This window comes from Bos javanicus, chromosome 21 (genome assembly GCF_032452875.1).
Source record: "Bos javanicus breed banteng chromosome 21, ARS-OSU_banteng_1.0, whole genome shotgun sequence".
Classification (NCBI taxonomy): domain Eukaryota; kingdom Metazoa; phylum Chordata; class Mammalia; order Artiodactyla; family Bovidae; genus Bos; species Bos javanicus.
The window spans coordinates 68,833,803-68,851,437 of record NC_083888.1 but is presented as its reverse complement, the minus strand read 5'-3'; the positions used below and the strand labels follow the sequence as shown (position 1 = coordinate 68,851,437).

At 60.9% G+C, this 17,635-nt stretch overlaps 2 protein-coding genes across 10 annotated transcripts in view; one reads left to right on the top strand and one right to left on the bottom strand.

Moving 5' to 3' along the window:
• Positions 1–17,635, top strand: part of BRF1 (BRF1 RNA polymerase III transcription initiation factor subunit) — a 52,209-nt gene that overhangs the window by 26,536 nt on the left and 8,038 nt on the right. For 4 of the 9 annotated variants that reach the window (XM_061395565.1, XM_061395569.1, XM_061395561.1 and 1 more), the window contains 7 exons: positions 1,665–1,696; positions 4,266–4,338; positions 12,167–12,316; positions 13,274–13,367; positions 14,143–14,269; positions 14,666–14,705; positions 14,793–14,885. In XM_061395565.1, the coding sequence (XP_061251549.1) occupies positions 1,665–1,696; positions 4,266–4,338; positions 12,167–12,316; positions 13,274–13,367; positions 14,143–14,269; positions 14,666–14,705; positions 14,793–14,885 (609 nt within the window). The other 5 variants (XM_061395566.1, XM_061395563.1, XM_061395568.1 and 2 more) reach the window with 4 other exon arrangements.
• Positions 5,232–7,821, bottom strand: BTBD6 (BTB domain containing 6). The gene is made up of 4 exons (XM_061395571.1): positions 7,337–7,821; positions 7,171–7,261; positions 6,910–7,028; positions 5,232–6,737 (listed from the first exon to the last, which is right to left on the bottom strand). The coding sequence occupies exons 1-4, from the start codon at positions 7,708–7,710 to the stop codon at positions 5,705–5,707; spliced, it is 1,617 nt and encodes a 538-aa protein (XP_061251555.1). The 5' UTR covers positions 7,711–7,821; the 3' UTR covers positions 5,232–5,704.

Below are 17,635 nucleotides of genomic sequence, written 5' to 3'. Positions count from 1 at the left end.
TGGGTTCATTTGGCTTGTTCTGGAATGCCCTGCCCGGGAAGCACGTGTGCGCCCATCTCTGGAGTGTGTGACAGGTGGTCCCTGCTGCTCCCGTCTTTGCTCTCGTGCTTGAAGTCCTGTGACTTCACCCTTCTTGGGGCATGTGCGTGGTCGGGCGTGGGCTCCACTGCTCGTTGTCCTGAGAGCCGGAAGGCCCTCCCGCAGAGCCGCTGTCCCTGCCGTCGGTGTGGGGGCCACTTTGAGCTCCTGTGGGGGCTCTTTGCTTCTCTTCGTGACATACCTGTTCAAAACTTTTTTTGCCCATTTTTGGGGCATTCACTTTATCTGTATCATTTCAAAAACAGACTTCATTTTAAGAGCAGCGTTGGGTCTATGAAGTTGTGCTGAGCGCCACGTTCCCCACCCCACGCAGAGCTTCCCTGTTACCCGCTCGCACAGAGAGCTGTGTGTTTGGCGGACACACGTTGGTCGTTTCTGTTGGCCGATGTCCACAGCCGCCCTGAGGGCTCACTCTTGGTGGCCACACTCCTGGGCGTGACCAGTGAGAGAGGCCGTGTGTCCCCCATGGTGGAGGCATGTAGCCGCTCCCCTCCCCTGAGGACCCCGCTCCCCACCCGCCCACCGCCCAGCCCTTGGCGGCCGCGGGCGTCTGCTGTCCTTCCTTCGCTGTGATGCTGTTGGGGCCTGACAGCGCCTGGTCTCTTGGCTGAGTCAGCTTCTTCTGTGGCCGCTGATTCCTGCTCGTGTGTTTACTGTGGCCGCTGATTCCTGCTCGTGTGTCTACTGTGGCCTTCCTTTCGTTTCTTGTGATTTCACTTGTTTTGTTTTCAAAGTTCTCACCAGCGTTGGTCTGCACTGCAGTCTTGCTTGTCTCGCTGCGCTCCCCGATGAAGGGCCTGTCTTCAGAGACTGAGGAACAAGGTGCCTTTTATTCAAGGACCTTGGCAGTCATGCTCAGAGCTTGCTGCCTGTTGGAATGAGGCTGTGGCTTCGGGGCTTCCGTCCCTCTTTCCCTCTGGACGCCCGCTCCGGGCTCTGGTTCAGCGTTACCAGATCCTTTCTCAGTTACTTCTCAAAGCCTCAGCATGAACAACACTAAATTCACTTCATTCGACGAGCTGCTTTTCTCAGGGGCTCATGTCTTGTATATAGTTCTGTGTGTGTGGCTGGCTAGGTTTTGACTCACTTAGGGCATATTCTGATTACTCCTTGCTCATGTACTGACAGTGAGGACTGGGCCTATGCCAGAGTCCCCACAGCTGTCCCCTGGGGACCAGGACCGTGGCAGTGCCTGCCGGCCACCCGGGGGGTCCCGAGTGTGTGTGTGTCTGCCCCCCTGCCTGGTGCCCAGCAGGCGCTCGGTGGGTGCTCACGGGGCACAGTCGCGAGTGTGGCCGTGCTCGTGGGGCAGGCAGGGCAGGGCCCGTGCAGATGCGGAGGCTGGCCCGCACAGGCGGTTGTGCTCCGGGGGCCACGTTGTACCCCCCGCCTGCCCCAGCCCCGCCCCCGTCCTGGTGGAGACTCACTGCTGCCCGCAGCATGGCTGCCCACTCTGGATCGCCGTCCCGTGTGGAGCCTGGATCTACAGCCAGGGTCTGCCTCCCGGGGACCGTGCGGCGGCCGGCGCCCGTGGGCCTGCTGGTTTCTCCTTGACTCCCACGCAGACATGCTCCTCGACCTCAGCGACCTGCTCCAGGTAGATGAACCCCCCCGCCCCAGCCCTGCTCAGGCCCCGCCCGCCCCGGCTGGGAGGGTCCACAGGCGAAGGACGCGGAGGGCCTGGGTCTCAGTTTGGAAACTGGCAAACGGAATGGGTAGGGGGTGGTGGCGTCCCAGGGGCTGGTTGTAGAACCACAGGAGAGGCCCCGGTGACCTCTGTCCAAGGCGAGGGACGTTCTTCAAAGAACAAAATGGACTCATACGTGTACATTTAAACAGTGTAACAGCTTATGTTAATACTTGCAGTCTATTTAGAGAAACTTGCTTTCTGGGTTCCTCATTTCCAAATGACTGATGGTAACAGCAAGACCACCAACGGGGATACCCGTGTGGATGGGATGCTCATGGGGAGGGGCCACCTCCAGGTTGGGGCCACTGTGGTCTGCACGTGCCCTGGTTATGGCGCTGGGTGAGCTTGGGCTCGGTGGGTCTCGCCACTGAGGACTTGGAAAGAAACTAACTTTTCCTTACTATGTCAGGGAAAGCAGATATGACCGGTGTGAGGATGCACGCAAAGTGCCCAGGGATCCCCCCGCTCCCAAAGGAAGCTGGTCCAGGGCTGGGCCTTCAGCAGTCCCAGGGCAGGCAGGCATACCTGCACTGACCTCAGAGACTACCTGTATAAACGGCATTTCTCAGCAGCCCTGCTGAAACGTTCTGGGGTCACCCTGGAAAGAATCCCTGGAACCATGAAAATCCAGTTCTCCACGTACTGTGGTCAGGGCAAGTCCACGTGGCCAGGTTTCCTTCCTGGCGATGCCTCAGGACAGCACTCCGGAAGCACTTGGGCGCCACTTGGAAGGTAGAGGGAGGTATCCCGGTGCTTCCTGCTTCACACCTTGGGGAGCGGGACAGTCAGAGCTGGGGTGGGAGGTGACGGAGCAGAGCTCCCCTCCCCTGGGCTGGGTCAGGGCCAGCGGGACCCCGTGCGTGCAGGCTGCACCCACACAGTTCGCACACCTCAGGGGGAGGGTGGGCCTTGGGCCCTTTGTCCTGAGCGGAACCCAGCCTGAGCACCAGGAAGGTAGGAGGGATCTGGCAGCCGTGAGCCCGGCCCTTCCAGGGTGTGAGGCCGGGACAGGCTCAGCATGCTCGAGACGTGTCTGCACTTAACTGTGGGCGTCGTGCGCACACGTCGAGGGAGGTCCTGCCCAGAGGGCTGCCACTGCCCAGGGCTGACCGCTCAGTGGATGTGCGGGAAGGCTCAGGACTCGGTCATCCACACTCTCATACATGCCCAGGCGAGCACCTCCCGGGCTGAGCTCACAGCTGACGGCCGCTGGCAGGAGCCGGGGGCAACTGCTGTGCCCTGAGGATCCTGAGAGGAGGTCTCTTTGTCCCTCCCCACCCCCTCATAGTGAGACGGACCTGGGGCCACCCACGGCCAGCTGCAGACTCAGAAGTTACACTCAAAGTGTCAGTGTCTTGACTTCTAAAGAATACTGATGGCAGTGAGCATCTCTGACAATAACCACACGTTTTACACGCATGTCCTTTTAAAAACTTGATCTTCCACTTGAAGGGTGCACTGTTCAGGGCACCCTTTCCTACAGCACTCAGGCTTCATCTGCCTGGGTCGTGGGACCGGGTGCAGGGCTGTGACGGGCGGGCAGTGTCAGGGACGTGCTGCAGGGAGCGTGGGGACGGACACTGGCTGGTCAGCCCCGTCCCAGCCCGAGGGGAGGCGGCGGTCAGCAAGGCAGGGACCCGGCAGAGGGATGCACCAACACGCTGGAGTCCGGCCTGGGCAGGGTGCCCTCAGGAGGCCCCTCTGGGAGCCACAGCCCTTTGGGTGGGGTCAGACGAGGGCAGAGAGTAGCTGCCAGTGGGGTGAGCAGGGTGGTCTGGGCCCGACTGGTGCCCACAGGGACCCCGATCGCCTCTCCTAAGAGGGCTCAGTGCCCCACTCCAGGCGCCCGTGTGTGCTGTCCGCAGGCCCTGTGACGGGAGGCCCGCCAGGCCCTCATTCGGCCACCTCAGCACTGTGCCTGGCATCCTCCTGGGGGCTGGCCAAGGGGCCCACAGGCTAGACTTGATCGGGGGAGGGGGCCCTCTAGGGAGTCAGAGCGGAGGGTCGGAGCCAGCGCTCCGCGAGGCCCAGGTCCTGTAGGGGACTGGGGTGGACAGGTGGGAGACGGGGGGCTCTGTCCCCTCAAGCTGGGATGGTGAGACACCCGGCATGGGCCTGGGCAGGGCTTGGCCCTCGAGGGGTGAGCAGGCAGGGCACTCAGGTCTGCAGACCCACCGCCACGCCCTGTGGGGACGCGACAAGGATGCCCTGGGGAGTGGGTGGAGGAGTGGCCTGGGCCCCACTGTCCCGGCGCCTTGGGCTCTGGAGAATTCTGCTGAGTCAGCTGTCCTGCAGGCAGCTTTCCTTCTCAGCAAAGTCAGCTGCCACTGAGACCGTGAGTCTTAAAGAATTACCTGGACGAGGGGTGGGGGCGCCCCAGGCTGCCGTGGGGCCAGCAGGGCCGCTCGCTGCTGATGGAGGCGCACGCGCGCTCCCGCTGCCGAGGGCTGTCCTGAGCCGCATTTCTTTATGACAGGTGAACGTTTACGTGCTGGGCAAGACATTCCTCCTCCTGGCGAGAGAGCTCTGCATCAACGCGCCCGCCATAGGTACCGTGGGGCCCGTGGGGCGGGAGGGCGGTACGCGGGATGAGGACCCGCAGGGGGGCCACTGGTGCCTGGAACCCGCCTCCCATGAAAGCAGAATGCCGCGGTCAGTCCCCGGCAGGTGCGAGTGGGACCCCTGTAACAAGGGCCTCGTGGATGGCAAGGCCCCCGCGGACCGAGCCAGCCTTTCCGTCAGGGTGGGCCTATACGGGAGCTTCACCACGGGGACCGCTTTTACCGTCGGCTGGAGGGACTGCTCCGTTGCCCACGGGTGTCTAGAAGCACATTTTCTTGTACTAAGGATGTAGCATGCAGAGCCCTGGGGGGTGGGCAGACGCTGTAGTTCTGTCTCCCTCCCCCCCCCACCCCCCCACCCGCCCAGGATGTCCCCTGGGGCCGGGGCGGAGCTCCACTAGGTCGGGCATCCTCCTCTGACGGGGCTGTATGCTTGTGCTGAGGCACACGGCGCATCCCTCTGGGATCAAGCTGAGGTTTTCCAAGGACAGAGTAAGTGGCCTGGAGTTTGTGGCGCAGGAGCACAGAGGCAAGAGGCCCGAGGGGCCTGCCTGAGCCCACAGGCTGCCCGTGACCCTGAGGTGGCAGGTCTGCTCTTGGGGGCTGGAGCCCCGAGCCCTGCAGAGAACCAACCCCGCTTCCGCCCCCACATCAGAGCCAGACGGGATGACTTTGAGCGGCGAGTGACAGTTTGGAAGGCAGACACGACCTGATGCCTTTCTCCAGGGTAGTCTGGCTGCAGTCCAGAAAGCAAACCCTCCTGGGTGGAGGCCCAGCTGCCAGCAGAGGGCACACCCCGGGCAGGTGGGTCCGTGGGACTGCTTGCTGACCTGTTTGTGCCGTCAGGCCCGTGAGACCTGCAGTCATTCACGTGTGTGTGGTTCTTGTTTTGTTAAAACTTTATTATGAAAATCCACTTAAATAGGTGAACTACTGGAAGTGACTTTTCCCGTTTTGGATTTGAAGATAAGGTCTTAAGCTCAGAACCACTTAGAATAGAATCCAAGAGGACAAGAGAGAAGGCAGAGCCCTCACAGCAGGTGGGAGGCGACACTGAGGGGAACCTGGGGCCTGCCTTGCACCCCCAAACCCGCCCTCCACCTGAGATGCACACCCCACTGTACAGGAGGTGCCTGTGAGGCCGGCCCGACAGCCACGGCTCAGGGACCAAGGCTCTGGCTGGGGAGGGGGGCGTCCGCGTCACACCCCAGGCTCTGGCTAACCACACACAGGAGACAGGCCGCAAGGGCAGCCCGGCCAGAGCAGAGTGCCCCCTGCCTCCCTGCACTCTCGGTCCCTTGCTGGCTGCAGAGACAGGGCTCACCCCTCACAGCGTGGCTGGCCCCCGGGCGCCTCAGGCATAGAAGATGAGCTCGGGGATCTGCCCGCCCTGGACCCCAGTCCCATTGGTGCTGTCGGAGGAGCACTGGAACTGGAAGGTCACCTTGCCGCACTGTACCTCCGTCATGCCCTCCTGCCCAAAGTAGCTGAGCTCGCTGCCATCCAGGACAGCGCTGGCCGTGTAGAACGTGTCCTGCTCCACCTGCACGGGGTGTTCAAACCAGACTGAGAAGGTGTTGCTGGAGCCGTCAGAGACAAACTTGGTCAGGTTCTGCGCTAGGACCACCCCCAGCCGCTTGAGTTCGATCTTCACGCTGTACTCGGCTTTCCCAGAGCTAGAGCCGTATAAGCCCAGCCCAGCGACAAAGACTCTCCTGTCCACGGCAAACTGGATGCTGTCGCAGCGCCCGCGGTAGCGCCACTGGTTGCTGCGGTAGGCAGAGGACTGGAAGCGGTGGCACCTCTGGGGCGCGAGGCCCTTCCTCTTGGTCAGGGGGAACTCGAGGAGGGGCTTGTTGGCTGCTGTGTACCACAGGAAGATGTTGTGGGTCTCTTCCAGTGTCAGGATGTCTGACTGGGCGGCGCCATTAGCAAACTCCTCCAGGGTCATGGTCGGAATCCGGACCAGGTAGAGGGCGGGCCCCAGCACATGCCTCTTGTTGCGAGGGGTGGCGGGCAGGCCCTGCCTCTTGCACTCGGCCTCCGCCCAGCTCAGGACCGCTTCGAAAACCACGGCCTCCTTGGTGTTGAGGGCCTCCCGTGTGACGATGATCTCCAGCGTCTGCCAGTCAATCTCACAGAAGCCTTCGGACCTCAGGGCCATCTCAGCCTGCGCGTCGATGACCTCCCAGCAGCGCTGGGTCAGCTCGGGCTCCTCAAACAGTCGGCTCTGCGATAGCAGGACACAGGCATTTTTGGCTTCCAGACTCGTCTCCAGAAAGTTGACACAGGCTTTTGCTAAGGCGGGGACAATGTACTTCTTGGCAGCGTAGAGGGTAGCCAGCACCGTGTCAGCTTCCAGGTCAATCTCGTCACTGTACATGTACCTAGGCAGGATGGGGGCAGAGTCATGGGCAGCACCGGGCACTCTGGGCACCGAGGGCCCAGCAGAGGAGCCCATCTGTCCTTGTGGACTTTCAGGAAGCTCCAGGCAGCTGGCTGGAAGAACCAGACAGCAAGGAACCGCCCCATCCTCCCACCCTCATGCGGTAGACTTACTTCAACAAGATGAGAAAAGCTGCAGGTTCCACGTCAGGGATGTGGATTTCTGACTTGACTTCTGCCAGGTCGCCGTAAAACATGGCATAGAAGACAGAGCTACCCACGGCCAAGACATACTGTGGACGAGAGAGGCAGAGCGCGGCCCTGAGCCCTGGGCCCTCCCTGCCCCCAGCGGCTGCCACACCCAGAAGACGACCGTCCATCCTCCGGAGGCGGCCGGTCGCCTTTGGGAGCGCACAGGGCCGAACCTCTACCAACCTTGTGGGCAGGCACCCTCCGGGCCGCGCCCGGGGGCCCCACGACGAAGTGCACGTCGGCCATGAGCTCGTTGTTGAACATCAGCGCGTTCCTGCAAAGGGCAGAGGCACAGGACACTCGGGCTCGGGCCGCGCGGGCGGGGCGGGGCGGGTGGGCCCGGGCTCACCTCTCGCGCAAGGTCGGGTGGAAGGACTGCCAGTTGGGGCTCTCCGGGTTGTTGTTGTCGGGCGGCGGCGGCGCGGGCGCGGGCGGCGGCGGCGCGGGCAGCGGGGCGCTGGGCCGGCCCTTCCTGCCCGCGGCGGCGGCGGCGGCGGCGGCATTGCTGTTGGCGATGTCTGTGGCGGTGGCGGCGGCCGCGGCGCTGGCGGGCGCGTAGAGCTCCGCGGCCATCTTCGCGGGCAGGGCGGCCTCCGCACGCGGGAGCGGCGCGCCGTGAGCCCTCGCGCCGCGCCGGGGCCTCGGGGGCGGCTCTGCGAGCACCAGGAGCGCGGTGAGGCACTGCGCCACTCGGCCGTGCAGGCAGGCCAGGGGCAGCAGCATGGGGCCGCGGCGGCCGCGCGCGCGGGGTCCCGGCCTGCCCGGGGCGGCGGGACCTGCTCCCTCGGGCCGCCCCGCCCGCCGGCCGGAGCCTTCAGCCCGCACCGCCGCGGCCACCGCGCGTCACGTCGCGCCACGGCCCCGCCCCGCGCGGCCGACGTGCCTGCGGCCCCGCCCCTCCCCGCCCCGCGCGGCCGACGTGCCCCGGGCCCCGCCCCGCGCGGGCACTTGCTAGAACCGGGCCTTGCGGTCGGGGTTGGGGTTGAGGGCGCGGGCCGGGGCGCCGCTGGTCTGAGCGCGGCCAGTCTCTGCGCAAGACCCAGGAGTGGGGGCCGTGCCCCTATCAGGCCCGCCGCGCGCACAGCTTCGGCGCCTGTGCCGTCCGCTGGACCGCTGGGCGGTCCTGGGCAGGGGCAGGTGCGGGAGGGTCGAGAGGGGCCCCGCGACGACCCCACGGGCCGCCGTCCTGACCGTGCAGTGAGGCGCTGCCTCGTGGGGGGCCTCCAGCCCCTGGTGGTCGGTGATGTGGTGCAGCCCGTCAGCTGCGCTGGGTTCTCTCTGGGCCTCTGCAGAAAAGTCTCTCCGGCTGCTTTGTCCGTTTCTGAATCGGGTGGTTTTGTCATTCCTTAGACTTGCCCGTTCTCTGCCTGTTCTGGAGATATGCGGGCTTGTTGTTGCTCTTTACTTGCTCAGTCGTGTCCTACTCGTTGCGACCCCACGGACTGCAGCGCCCCAGGCTCTTCTGTCATGGGATTCTCCAGGAAAGAGCCCTGGAGCGGGTTGACATACCCTCCTCAAGGGGATCTTCCCGACCCAGGGATCGAACCCACGTCTCCTGCATTGCAGACGGACTCTTTGACCTCAGAGCCACAAGAGAAGTCCGTGATTTGCAGATACGTTCTCTCGTTTTGTACGTTGCATTTTTCACTCTTTTAAGGGTTTCCGTTGCTTCACGGAGGGTCTTAGGTTTGTCCCAGTCCTGTTTCTGTCTGTTTTCCCTTTTGCTGTCATGGTCAGGAAGTCGTCTGCATTCCAACATCATGCTCGTCCTCTCTTTTCTTCCAGGAGACTGACGGTTTCATGTCCTACGGTTAGATCTTTAATCCGTTTGGAGCTGATACTTGTATGTGATGTGTGAGGTGGAGGTCCACCTTTTTTCTGTTGTTTATGGGTATCTGATTTTCCCAGCACCATTCGTTGAAGACATGACCCTGCCCCCATTGTGCAGTCTTGACATCCTCATCAGAGGCTCTGTGGCACTGCTCCTGTGTATCTGTCTTTGTACCAGCACCATACTGTTTTCCGTTTTATCTTCTGAAATTCTTTCCTGGTGAAGGTAACATTTGTTTTTTCATTACTTTATTACTGCTTTTTACCTGTATTTTTTATTTAGAAGAAGTGTTTCCCATTTCCCATTTTTTAGTCCTCTTTGCAGCATTTATATGGTCTGTTGTTGTTGCTGTTTTTCCACACCAGGTGGCAGAAGGGAGCTTAGTTTCCCAACTAGGGATTGAACCTGCATCCCCCTGAGTTGGAAGTACGTAGTCTTAACAACTGGACCACCAAGGAGGTCTGGGGGGTTAAATTAAGTTTCTTTTAAATTTAATACTGTTAAGGGACAAAGTGTCATTAATTTACAGTATTGTGTGACTCGGGTATACAGCTGCATGAGTCAGTTTTATATATGTATATACCCACTCCAGTACTCTTGTCTGGCAAATCCCATGGACGGAGGAGCCTGTTAGGCTGCAGTACATGGGGTCGCTAGGAGTCGGACACGACTGAGCGACTTCACTTTCACGCACTGGAGAAGGAAATGGCAACCCACTCCAGTGTTCTTGCCTGGAGAATCCCAGGGATGGCAGAGCCTAGTGGGCTGCCATCTACGGGGTCGCACAGAGTCGGACGTAACTGAAGCGACTTAGCAGCAGCAGCAGCAGGGAGTTTCTTTACTACACGGTCAGGTTTTAAAACTTTTCTGCAGACTTTGGGAAAGGATGGTCGCTCTTTATCGGCGTTGACTTTAGGAGTCAGCGGTTGCGCTGAGCCTGTGGTGGCTCCGGTCTCCCGTTTGGTGTTTCCCCCACTAGCCATGCTGTCGAATGAGAGACTTGTGTTAAAAATCCTACATCACTGTGGTTATGTTAAAAATCTTACATCAAGCGTGGAAATGTCTGTTTCTAGCAGTTTTTGCTTTATTTAGTACTTTCTGAGTCCATGTGTCTTACAGGTGTGTGACTGTCCTGTGTCCTTTAAGATGTTGGGTCCTTTCCCTCATAACACCCTCGCCCTGGCCCGCGCACCTCCCTTGCCTTGGGTCCTGTGTTGCTGTGCCCTTCACAGCTGCCCTTCTCCTCCTGGTGACCCTGCTTCAGGGGCCCAGAATGGCCTTTTGATCTTGACCTTTTGCATTACTTGTAGCTGCCTCTTATGAACACTGCATCCTGGATTTAGCGTTTTTGTCCAAGCCCACTAGGGAATTTCTGGAGTAGGAAATGGCAACCCACTCCAGTATTATTGCTTGGAAAATCCCATGGACAGAGGAGCCACAGAAAGCCGGACACGACTGAGCGTCTGAGCCCTAGGGAATTTAGCTTCTGTCATGTGATCTATACTTGAGGCTTCTCATTTTCTCCCAGCTTTTCTTCTTTTCCCTACATTAAATGCCCCAGCCACTTCACACCTACCCCAGGCTGCTGGCATATTTGTCTTGAATTTTCCCAGTACTTTTAGGCTTACGGTTTTCTATTTTAGGAATAATCACTGTCAAAGTTGTACTCAAATCAAGATAAGATCTTTTAATATGCATGTAATTTAATTCTCAGTTCTGATATGTTTTGTTTTATTAAAAAATATTTACAAATGTTAGTAGTTATACTTCTAAGATATATGTTTTTTTCCCATAATCAAATCACCCCCAAAACTCCAAACCAACATACCCACAGTGGAAGTGGGTGAAGCTCCAGACTGCCTAGACCCCGTGACTCTGCCATGCTGCTTGCACAGTGTCTTTTGAAGGGGTTAAGTGGTCGTAGCTGCCTGCTGTCAGCCTAAACCAGCCAGCTCTCTCATCAGCAAAGGAAGTGTACTTGGGAGTGGCAGAGGACAAGCTGTGGCCAGCTGGCCGTGGGTGGGTCCTACAGGCAGTGGAGGGGAACCTCACTGGGCAGACAGGAGGAGGAGGTTGGGCGCTTTGAGGGTCTGTTGAGGACGGCGAGGGCCGGGGGGCGGCTGCTTCCCCTTGGCCGGGCTCCCTTCCTCGTCGCAGGGACAGCGCCTCCCTGCCCCGGGTGTACAGCAAGCATGGGGGAGGCATGTGCGGAAGAGCGCCCCTGCGGGGCTCCGCCTTGTCCCCTGCGGCTCCCCTGCTTGTTTGCTCGCTCGGCTGCGCTGCTGGCTGCACTGTTGGCTGTCGGGATCGGCTGGAGGTGCCGCTCCTGCCAGTCTTGCCGTCAGAGCAGAGAGGGCCTGCCTGGATCCCGTGGGCCTTACGGGACCCGGGCTGCTTCCAGGCGGCCAGTCTGCGTCCTCAGAAGCCTTCCCCGATCCTTTCCGCGAGCCACGGCTGACAGGGTGGAAGAGCTGCCTGTAGGATCTCGGGGCCACCCGGGGCCAGAGCCGCCCCCAGGGCCCTCACAGACGCAGCCGAGCCCAGGAGGACGGTGCTGGGTGCTGGTCAGGGCCGGGGTCTCTGCCGCCGCTGCTTGCGCTGCTGTCGGACACGTGAGGGGAGCCGATCAGCCCCTTCTCTGCTGGGCCTCCCTCCTGAAGCCTGCTCCTCAGGCCTCCACCATGCCCCGAGAAGCACAGCCTTGCTTGATGATTGTGTCCAAAGGAGGTCTCAGCCCAGGACTCGGTCACAGAACCCCGGATGGTTTCCTCATTATCTGTGGCAGGCCTGACAGCTAGCCAGGTTTGTTGCTCAGCTGGTTCTGTTCGCTCTGTGACGCTTGGAGCCCAGAGCGGCGCGGGGAAGGTGCTGGTAAGCACAGAGAGGGCGTGCGTACGGTGGCTCCCATCCCGCCCAGCCAGGCTGGCCTCCCTTAGCAAGAGGGAGACATTCACTGAAGAGGTGCACACACACTCTTACAGACGAGAAGGCAGAAGGCCTAAGCTGCTGTTCCACAAGAGCAAATGCAGAAAATGAATGTGTAAGAATTTGCTCAGCCTCCCTGGAAATCCGCAGAATGCCCACAAAGCAGCCCACGGGCCTGTGTGCTTCTGCCGGGGCTTGAGCAGCGAGCACGCAGGCCTGGCCCCACCTCACGTGGCAGGGTACGCCCGTCCTGCCCACCAGCTGCAGTGTCCTCAGCTGCTCCTGAGGCTGCCTGTCCCGGGGGCTCATGTCAGGGAAAAGGGGCCCCGGGAGCTTGTGCGGCAGACGGGCGAGAGAGGCCCCATCTGGGGGGCAGAGGGGCGCGTCTCCCCAGGGCCACGCTGAGGTGCGTGTCTTCCGCAGACCCCTGCCTGTACATCCCACGCTTTGCCCATCTGCTGGAGTTCGGCGAAAAGAACCATGAGGTGTCCATGACGGCCCTGAGGCTGCTGCAGAGGATGAAGAGGGACTGGATGCACACGGGCCGCCGCCCCTCGGGGCTCTGCGGGGCAGGTATCGGCGTGCGGCGTGGGGATGGGCGTGCGGGGTTGGGCTGGCTGGGCCCCACGGCTGTGTGCGAGTGTGGTCTGTGCTCACCCTTCAGCGGGCCGGGCTGCTGCAGGTGGATTCTCCCCAGAGCTGCCTCGCAGCTACCCCTGCCTGGTCCTAACCCAGCCCTCAAGGGCTCTGTCTGCTCCCTGTTGGCCTCCTCGGCCTTGGGGAGCGGGCAGGACCCTCAAGCCAAGGGGACTCCAGGCTTCCCAGCCTTGACCCGAGGCCTGACTGGAGGCGCAGCCGTGCTGAGTCGTTGCTGCAGCGCCCCGCTCCCTTCCGGGCGCTCCCTGTTCCCCTCAGGACTGTGGTCTGGGCTCCCCTCTGGTTGGCAGGTGCCCACAGACGACCCTCCTGCTGTTCCCGACACCCTGGGACCTGGAGCCACCCACCGGCCCTCACTCTCCCTCCCAGCCCCACAGGGTCAGTGTTGCTCAGGGGCATGTCCAGTTCCGAGCCTGCAGCCCAGAGCCAGGTCTTTCCTCGGGGGAGCCAGTTCTGGTCACCATGTGCAGCACGCCGGCGCCCACTCTGTCTCTCCTCGAGGTTCCCATGCAAGTCAGCTCAGCGCACACGTTTGCTTTGAGAGGTTACACAAAATCCTCAAAGTGTATTTTAATTGTTACGTTTAAGAAAGGAGACTATGATGCAGCATCTTCTGTGTTTTTAAGACTGTTGTGTAGTCGCCTGCAGCGCATCGAGCCCTCCTGGGCGTTCTCACAGGCACGGGCCTGCAGCACCTCCCGCAGGAGGAGAGCAAGTTGGTGCCACCCCGGCTCCCGGAGCCCCCATAGTGGGGACTGCCCAGGGACGCTCCTGGTGTCGGCGGAGCCCCCGCGGTGGGTCACGGCCGTCTGCCCAGGGACGCTCCTGGGGTCACTGGGTTGTCCCCTTTCTGAATTCCGTGTTTCTCCCCAGCGCTTCTGGTTGCAGCCAGAATGCATGATTTCCGGAGAACCGTCAAGGAGGTCATCAGCGTGGTCAAGGTGTGCGAGTCCACTCTGCGCAAGAGGTGGGTGGTTCTGGGCCCACCTGGGGTCCTGGCAGCCCCCTCGGCAGCGTCTCTGTCCACGTGGCAGCCCCTTTCTTCCACCTGGGGTTGAGGGGGCCAGTGGCTTGTGAGGTCGCCGACTCACAGGTCAGGAATTGGTGCTGAGAGCGGCCGTGCCCGTCTCCTGGCCAGCGCAGCCAGCGTGACCTGCAGAGGCGGCCGCTGTCCCTTCCTGGAGCAGCCAGGGAGCTGCTTCTTGGGCAGTGAGTTCCCAGGGTCATTGCAGCTGCTCCAGCCGGAGCGCCACTCAGCCTGGGGTGAGCGAGTCGCTGGCACGCTCATCACTGCAGCCCGCTCGCCCCGAGTTGGGAGCCCCGATGGCTGTGCTTCAGCTGAGACGGTGTTCTACGGCCGCTTTCAAAGCAGAGGGAGTTCGGTTTGCTTATTTGACCTCTAGTTCTCTTTATAGATTCTCCTATTAAACACTTGGACGTGGGAAACGGGCAAGAATTGATCATGGTTGGACTCACTGCCACGCAGGAGCCCTGTGTGCAGTGACAGCCTGGGACTGGGGGCCTCCTTCCCGGGGTCTCCCTGGGGGCCCTGCCCTTGGCTCCCAGGGAAGCCAGCCTTCACAGTCAGCAGGACCGAGAGGCTGCTGGGCCCCGTCTGCACAGCTGCGTGTGTGCAGGCGCCGGGCTGGGGGCCCGTGACCCCCGAGGGGTGTTTCATTAACTGGGTGCTGGTTAATACGCTGCTCGGGGGTGCCAGATTCCCTTTCTTCCCTGTGCTTCAGGCTCACAGAGTTTGAAGACACGCCCACCAGTCAGCTGACCGTGGACGAGTTTATGAAGATTGACTTGGAGGAGGAGTGTGACCCCCCGTCCTACACAGCTGGGCAGAGGAAGCTGCGGCTGAAGCAGGTGGGCCCTGCACACGGCCTCTGTCCTCGCCGCTCCCCTCTTCCTTTGAGACAGTGGCTTCGTTACGAAGACTGACGAGGGCGTGCGTCCGTGCAGAGCCCTGGGAGAGGCGGATGGGGCGCTGAAACCAGTCAAGGGGTGGTGGCGGGGTGGGCTGCACCGGGCACAACCCCTCCTGGGCCCCAGGTCCGCTCATCTGTGCGTGGGGTCTCCCCAGGCCACCCAGGTGCTCCAGCACCGGTTCTCAGGAAGCTTCCTTCCTGCAGGGCCCAGCGTGTGTCTGGCCTGAAGCTGCATCCCTCCTGTCGGGGTGGGGCCCTGCCCGGGGCCGAGAGGCCTGCGGTGCCTGCGGCCTGGTCTAACCCGTCACTAAACGCTCGTGCCCTTCCTTTCCAGCTTGAACAAGTCCTGTCGAAACAGCTGGAGGCCGTGGAAGGTAACCGCCCGTCTCCCTGAACAGAGGCTGCAGGGCCTTACAGGACGGAGTTCATGATCACTTTTTGCTTTTAACTTATCGCTTCAGGTGAAATAACCACCTACCAGGACGCCATTGAGATCGAGCTAGAAAACAGTCGGCCCAAGGCCAAGGGGGCGCTCGCCAGCCTGACGAAAGACGGTGAGTCCCGTCGCGCCCGCAGCCGCCCCCAGTCTGCCTGCGCCCGGCCCCTCCCACTGCCAGCCTCCCCCCAGCCCGGGGTCACGCTGGCCTGGGTGCCCTGCAGCCAGCCTCAGTGCCCCCAGGACGCCTGGGCCACCCTGTCCGCGGCGTGAACAGCGCGCGCCTCGTGCCGCTTCCGACGGTGCTGTCTCTGGCGGTTTCCTGTGCTGTCTGCTCGTGTCTGCTGTGCCTTGTCCTCGTTTTCCGGGCTCGTTACCGATTTCCCACTGAGGCAGCTCTTGCGCTGATTCGTGCACCCTGCAACCTCTCTGCTCTGTGCCGGCGACTGCCGCCCTCGGTTCTGACCTCTGCAGCATCTCCCCCTGAGGTTGCCAGCCTGCCGCTTTCCTCCAGCGGTGGGGGTGGGCCCCACACTCGTGCCGCCTGGGGCCGGGGTGCTTTGCTGGCGCTGTCCCTCCTTGGCACCACCGTGTTGTGGCCACAGGTCCGTTGGTTGGAGATGCCTGTGGTGCTTGGGGAACAGGCCCCCTGGGCTCCATCCACCAGGGCTGGGCTCCGTGTCCTATGGGGTGTCCCCCCGTCCACGCTGTCAGCTGTGTGACCCTCCCACAGGCAGAGGTGGTCTCGGCCGAGGCCGGCTGGTTTTCGGTGCTGGGCGCCCCCATGGGCCTGCATGCACGCCTGGTGGTCTCTGCCCTGGCACCCTGCCTCCCCGCCCCCAGCCCGTGTCCCCCTCTGGACACAGTGGGGCTCTGCTCTCCGGCCCAGCCTGGACCTCTCTCCCCACGAGGGCCCGGCTCCCCTGTGTCTGCTCACGCGCCTTTCACAAGGCGCTCCCTGGGCCTCGGGAAGCGTGTGTTCTGTCCGCGGGTTTTCTTCACGTGGTCTCTGGAGGCCTCTGATTCTGGGCCAGCACCTGCTTGCAGCCACGCAGCCACAGGGCTGGGCTCGCTCTCCCTGCTTGCGCTTACCAAGTGCTGTTGAGGGACCGCCGGTCTGCCCCAGGTCCAGCTTCTCATGGCTGCTCCTGACCAGAGCATCGGGGACACGTCCTCCTCCGTGCCTGCCGCTGGTTACTGGGACTGTCTCCACGTCCCACCCCACCCTTGCTCCTGGTCTGCCTTCCTGGGTGTGGACTCGTTCCTCTGACCCCTGGCTTCCAAGCGGCTCCGCCCTGTTGCAGGATGGCCGGCCTGGGGGGAACCGCAGCTCCGCAGCGAGGAGAGGAGGCCGGGTGCTGGGGGACCGGTGGGGGAGGAAGGGCCGCATACACCGTCGAGTCCATCCCTCCAGAGGCCACACTACGTGTGTGCCGGGCCCTGAGCTCTGAAGGCCCCGAGGCGGCCGAGTGGGTGGCCAGTGTCCCAGCTCTGCCGGCCGCCCCACGGGCTGCTGACGATACAGGCGGTGGCAGGTCGGGCTTCCAGGCAAGGGGCCGCAAGGGCGCCCAGGCCAGCGTGCAGCTGCCTCCCGCGGCTGGAAGTTAGTCGTGTCTAGAATTTTCTGTGAGCGGGATCGTTTCTTCTCTGGCTTTTTCACTCAGTGCTGTTACTCTGAGAGGTCCATCGCCTGTCAGTCCTTGCTGGGGCAGGGGTCCCAAGCGTCCGGTCCTGAGTGGAAGTCAGTTCAGTCTCTCAATCCTGTCCAGCTCTTTGTGACCCTGTGGATTGCAGCACGCCAGGCCTCCCTGTCCGTCACCAACTACTCCCAGAGCCTGCCCAAACTCACGTGCATTGAGTCGGGGATGCCATCCAGCCATCTCATCTGTCGTCTCCTTCTCCTCCTGCCTTCAATCTTTCCCAGCATCAGGGTCTTTTCAAAAGAGTTGGTTCTTTGCAACAAGGGGCCAAAGAATTGGAGTTTCATCTTCAGCATCAGTCCTTCCAATGAATATTCAGGACTGATTTCCTTTAGGATGGACTGGTTGGATCTCCTTCAAGTCCAAGGGACTCTCAAGAGTCTTCTCCAACACCACAGTTCAAAAGCATCGATTGTTCAGGTCTTAGCTTTCTTTATGGTCCAACTCTCACATCCATACATGACTCCTGGAAAAACCATAGCCTTGACTAGGCAGACCTCTGTTGGCAAACTAATGTCTCTGCTTTTTTAATATGCTGTCTAGGTTGGTCATAGCTTTTCTTCCAAGGAGCAAGCATCTTTTAATTTCATGGCTGCAGTCACTATCTGCAGTGATTTTGGAGCCCCCCAAAAATGAAGCCTCTGTTTCCATTGTTTCCCCATCTGTTTGCCATGAAGTGATGGGACCAGATGCCATGATCTTAAGTTGTCTGAATGTTGAGTTTTAAGCCAACATTTTCATTCTCCTCTTTCACTTTCATCAGGAGGCTCTTTAGTTCCTCTTCGCTTTCTGCCATAAAGGTGGTGTCATTTGCGTATCTGAGGTTATTGATATTTCTCCCGGCAGTCTTGATTCCAGTTTGCGCTTCATCCAGCCCAGCGTTTCTCATGATGTACTGTGCACATGAGCTAAATAAGCAGGGTGACAATATACAGCCTTGATGTACTCCTTCACCTATTTGGAAGCAGTCTGTTGTTCCATGTCCAGTTCTAACTGTTGTTTCTTGACCTGCATTCAGATTTCTCAGGAGGCAGGTCAGGTGGTCTGGTACCCCGTCTCTTTAAGAGTTTTCCGCAGTCTGTTGTGATCCACACAAAGGATCCGGGTCATTTGCAGTCTTGGACAGTTGCGTGTAAACCACTGTGAACACTCACGTCAGTCTTTGCTT

Excerpts from the sequence above, each read along its gene's own strand:
- BTBD6 (XM_061395571.1), bottom strand. The coding sequence starts at position 7,710 with ATGCTGCTGCCCCTGGCCTGCCTGCACGGCCGAGTGGCGCAGTGCCTC. Across the intron at positions 7,262-7,336 it reads CACCCGACCTTGCGCGAGAG|GAACGCGCTGATGTTCAACA; the intron begins GTGAGCCCGGGC and ends TGCCCTTTGCAG. Across the intron at positions 7,029-7,170 it reads GGAGGGTGCCTGCCCACAAG|TATGTCTTGGCCGTGGGTAG; the intron begins GTTGGTAGAGGT and ends TCTCGTCCACAG.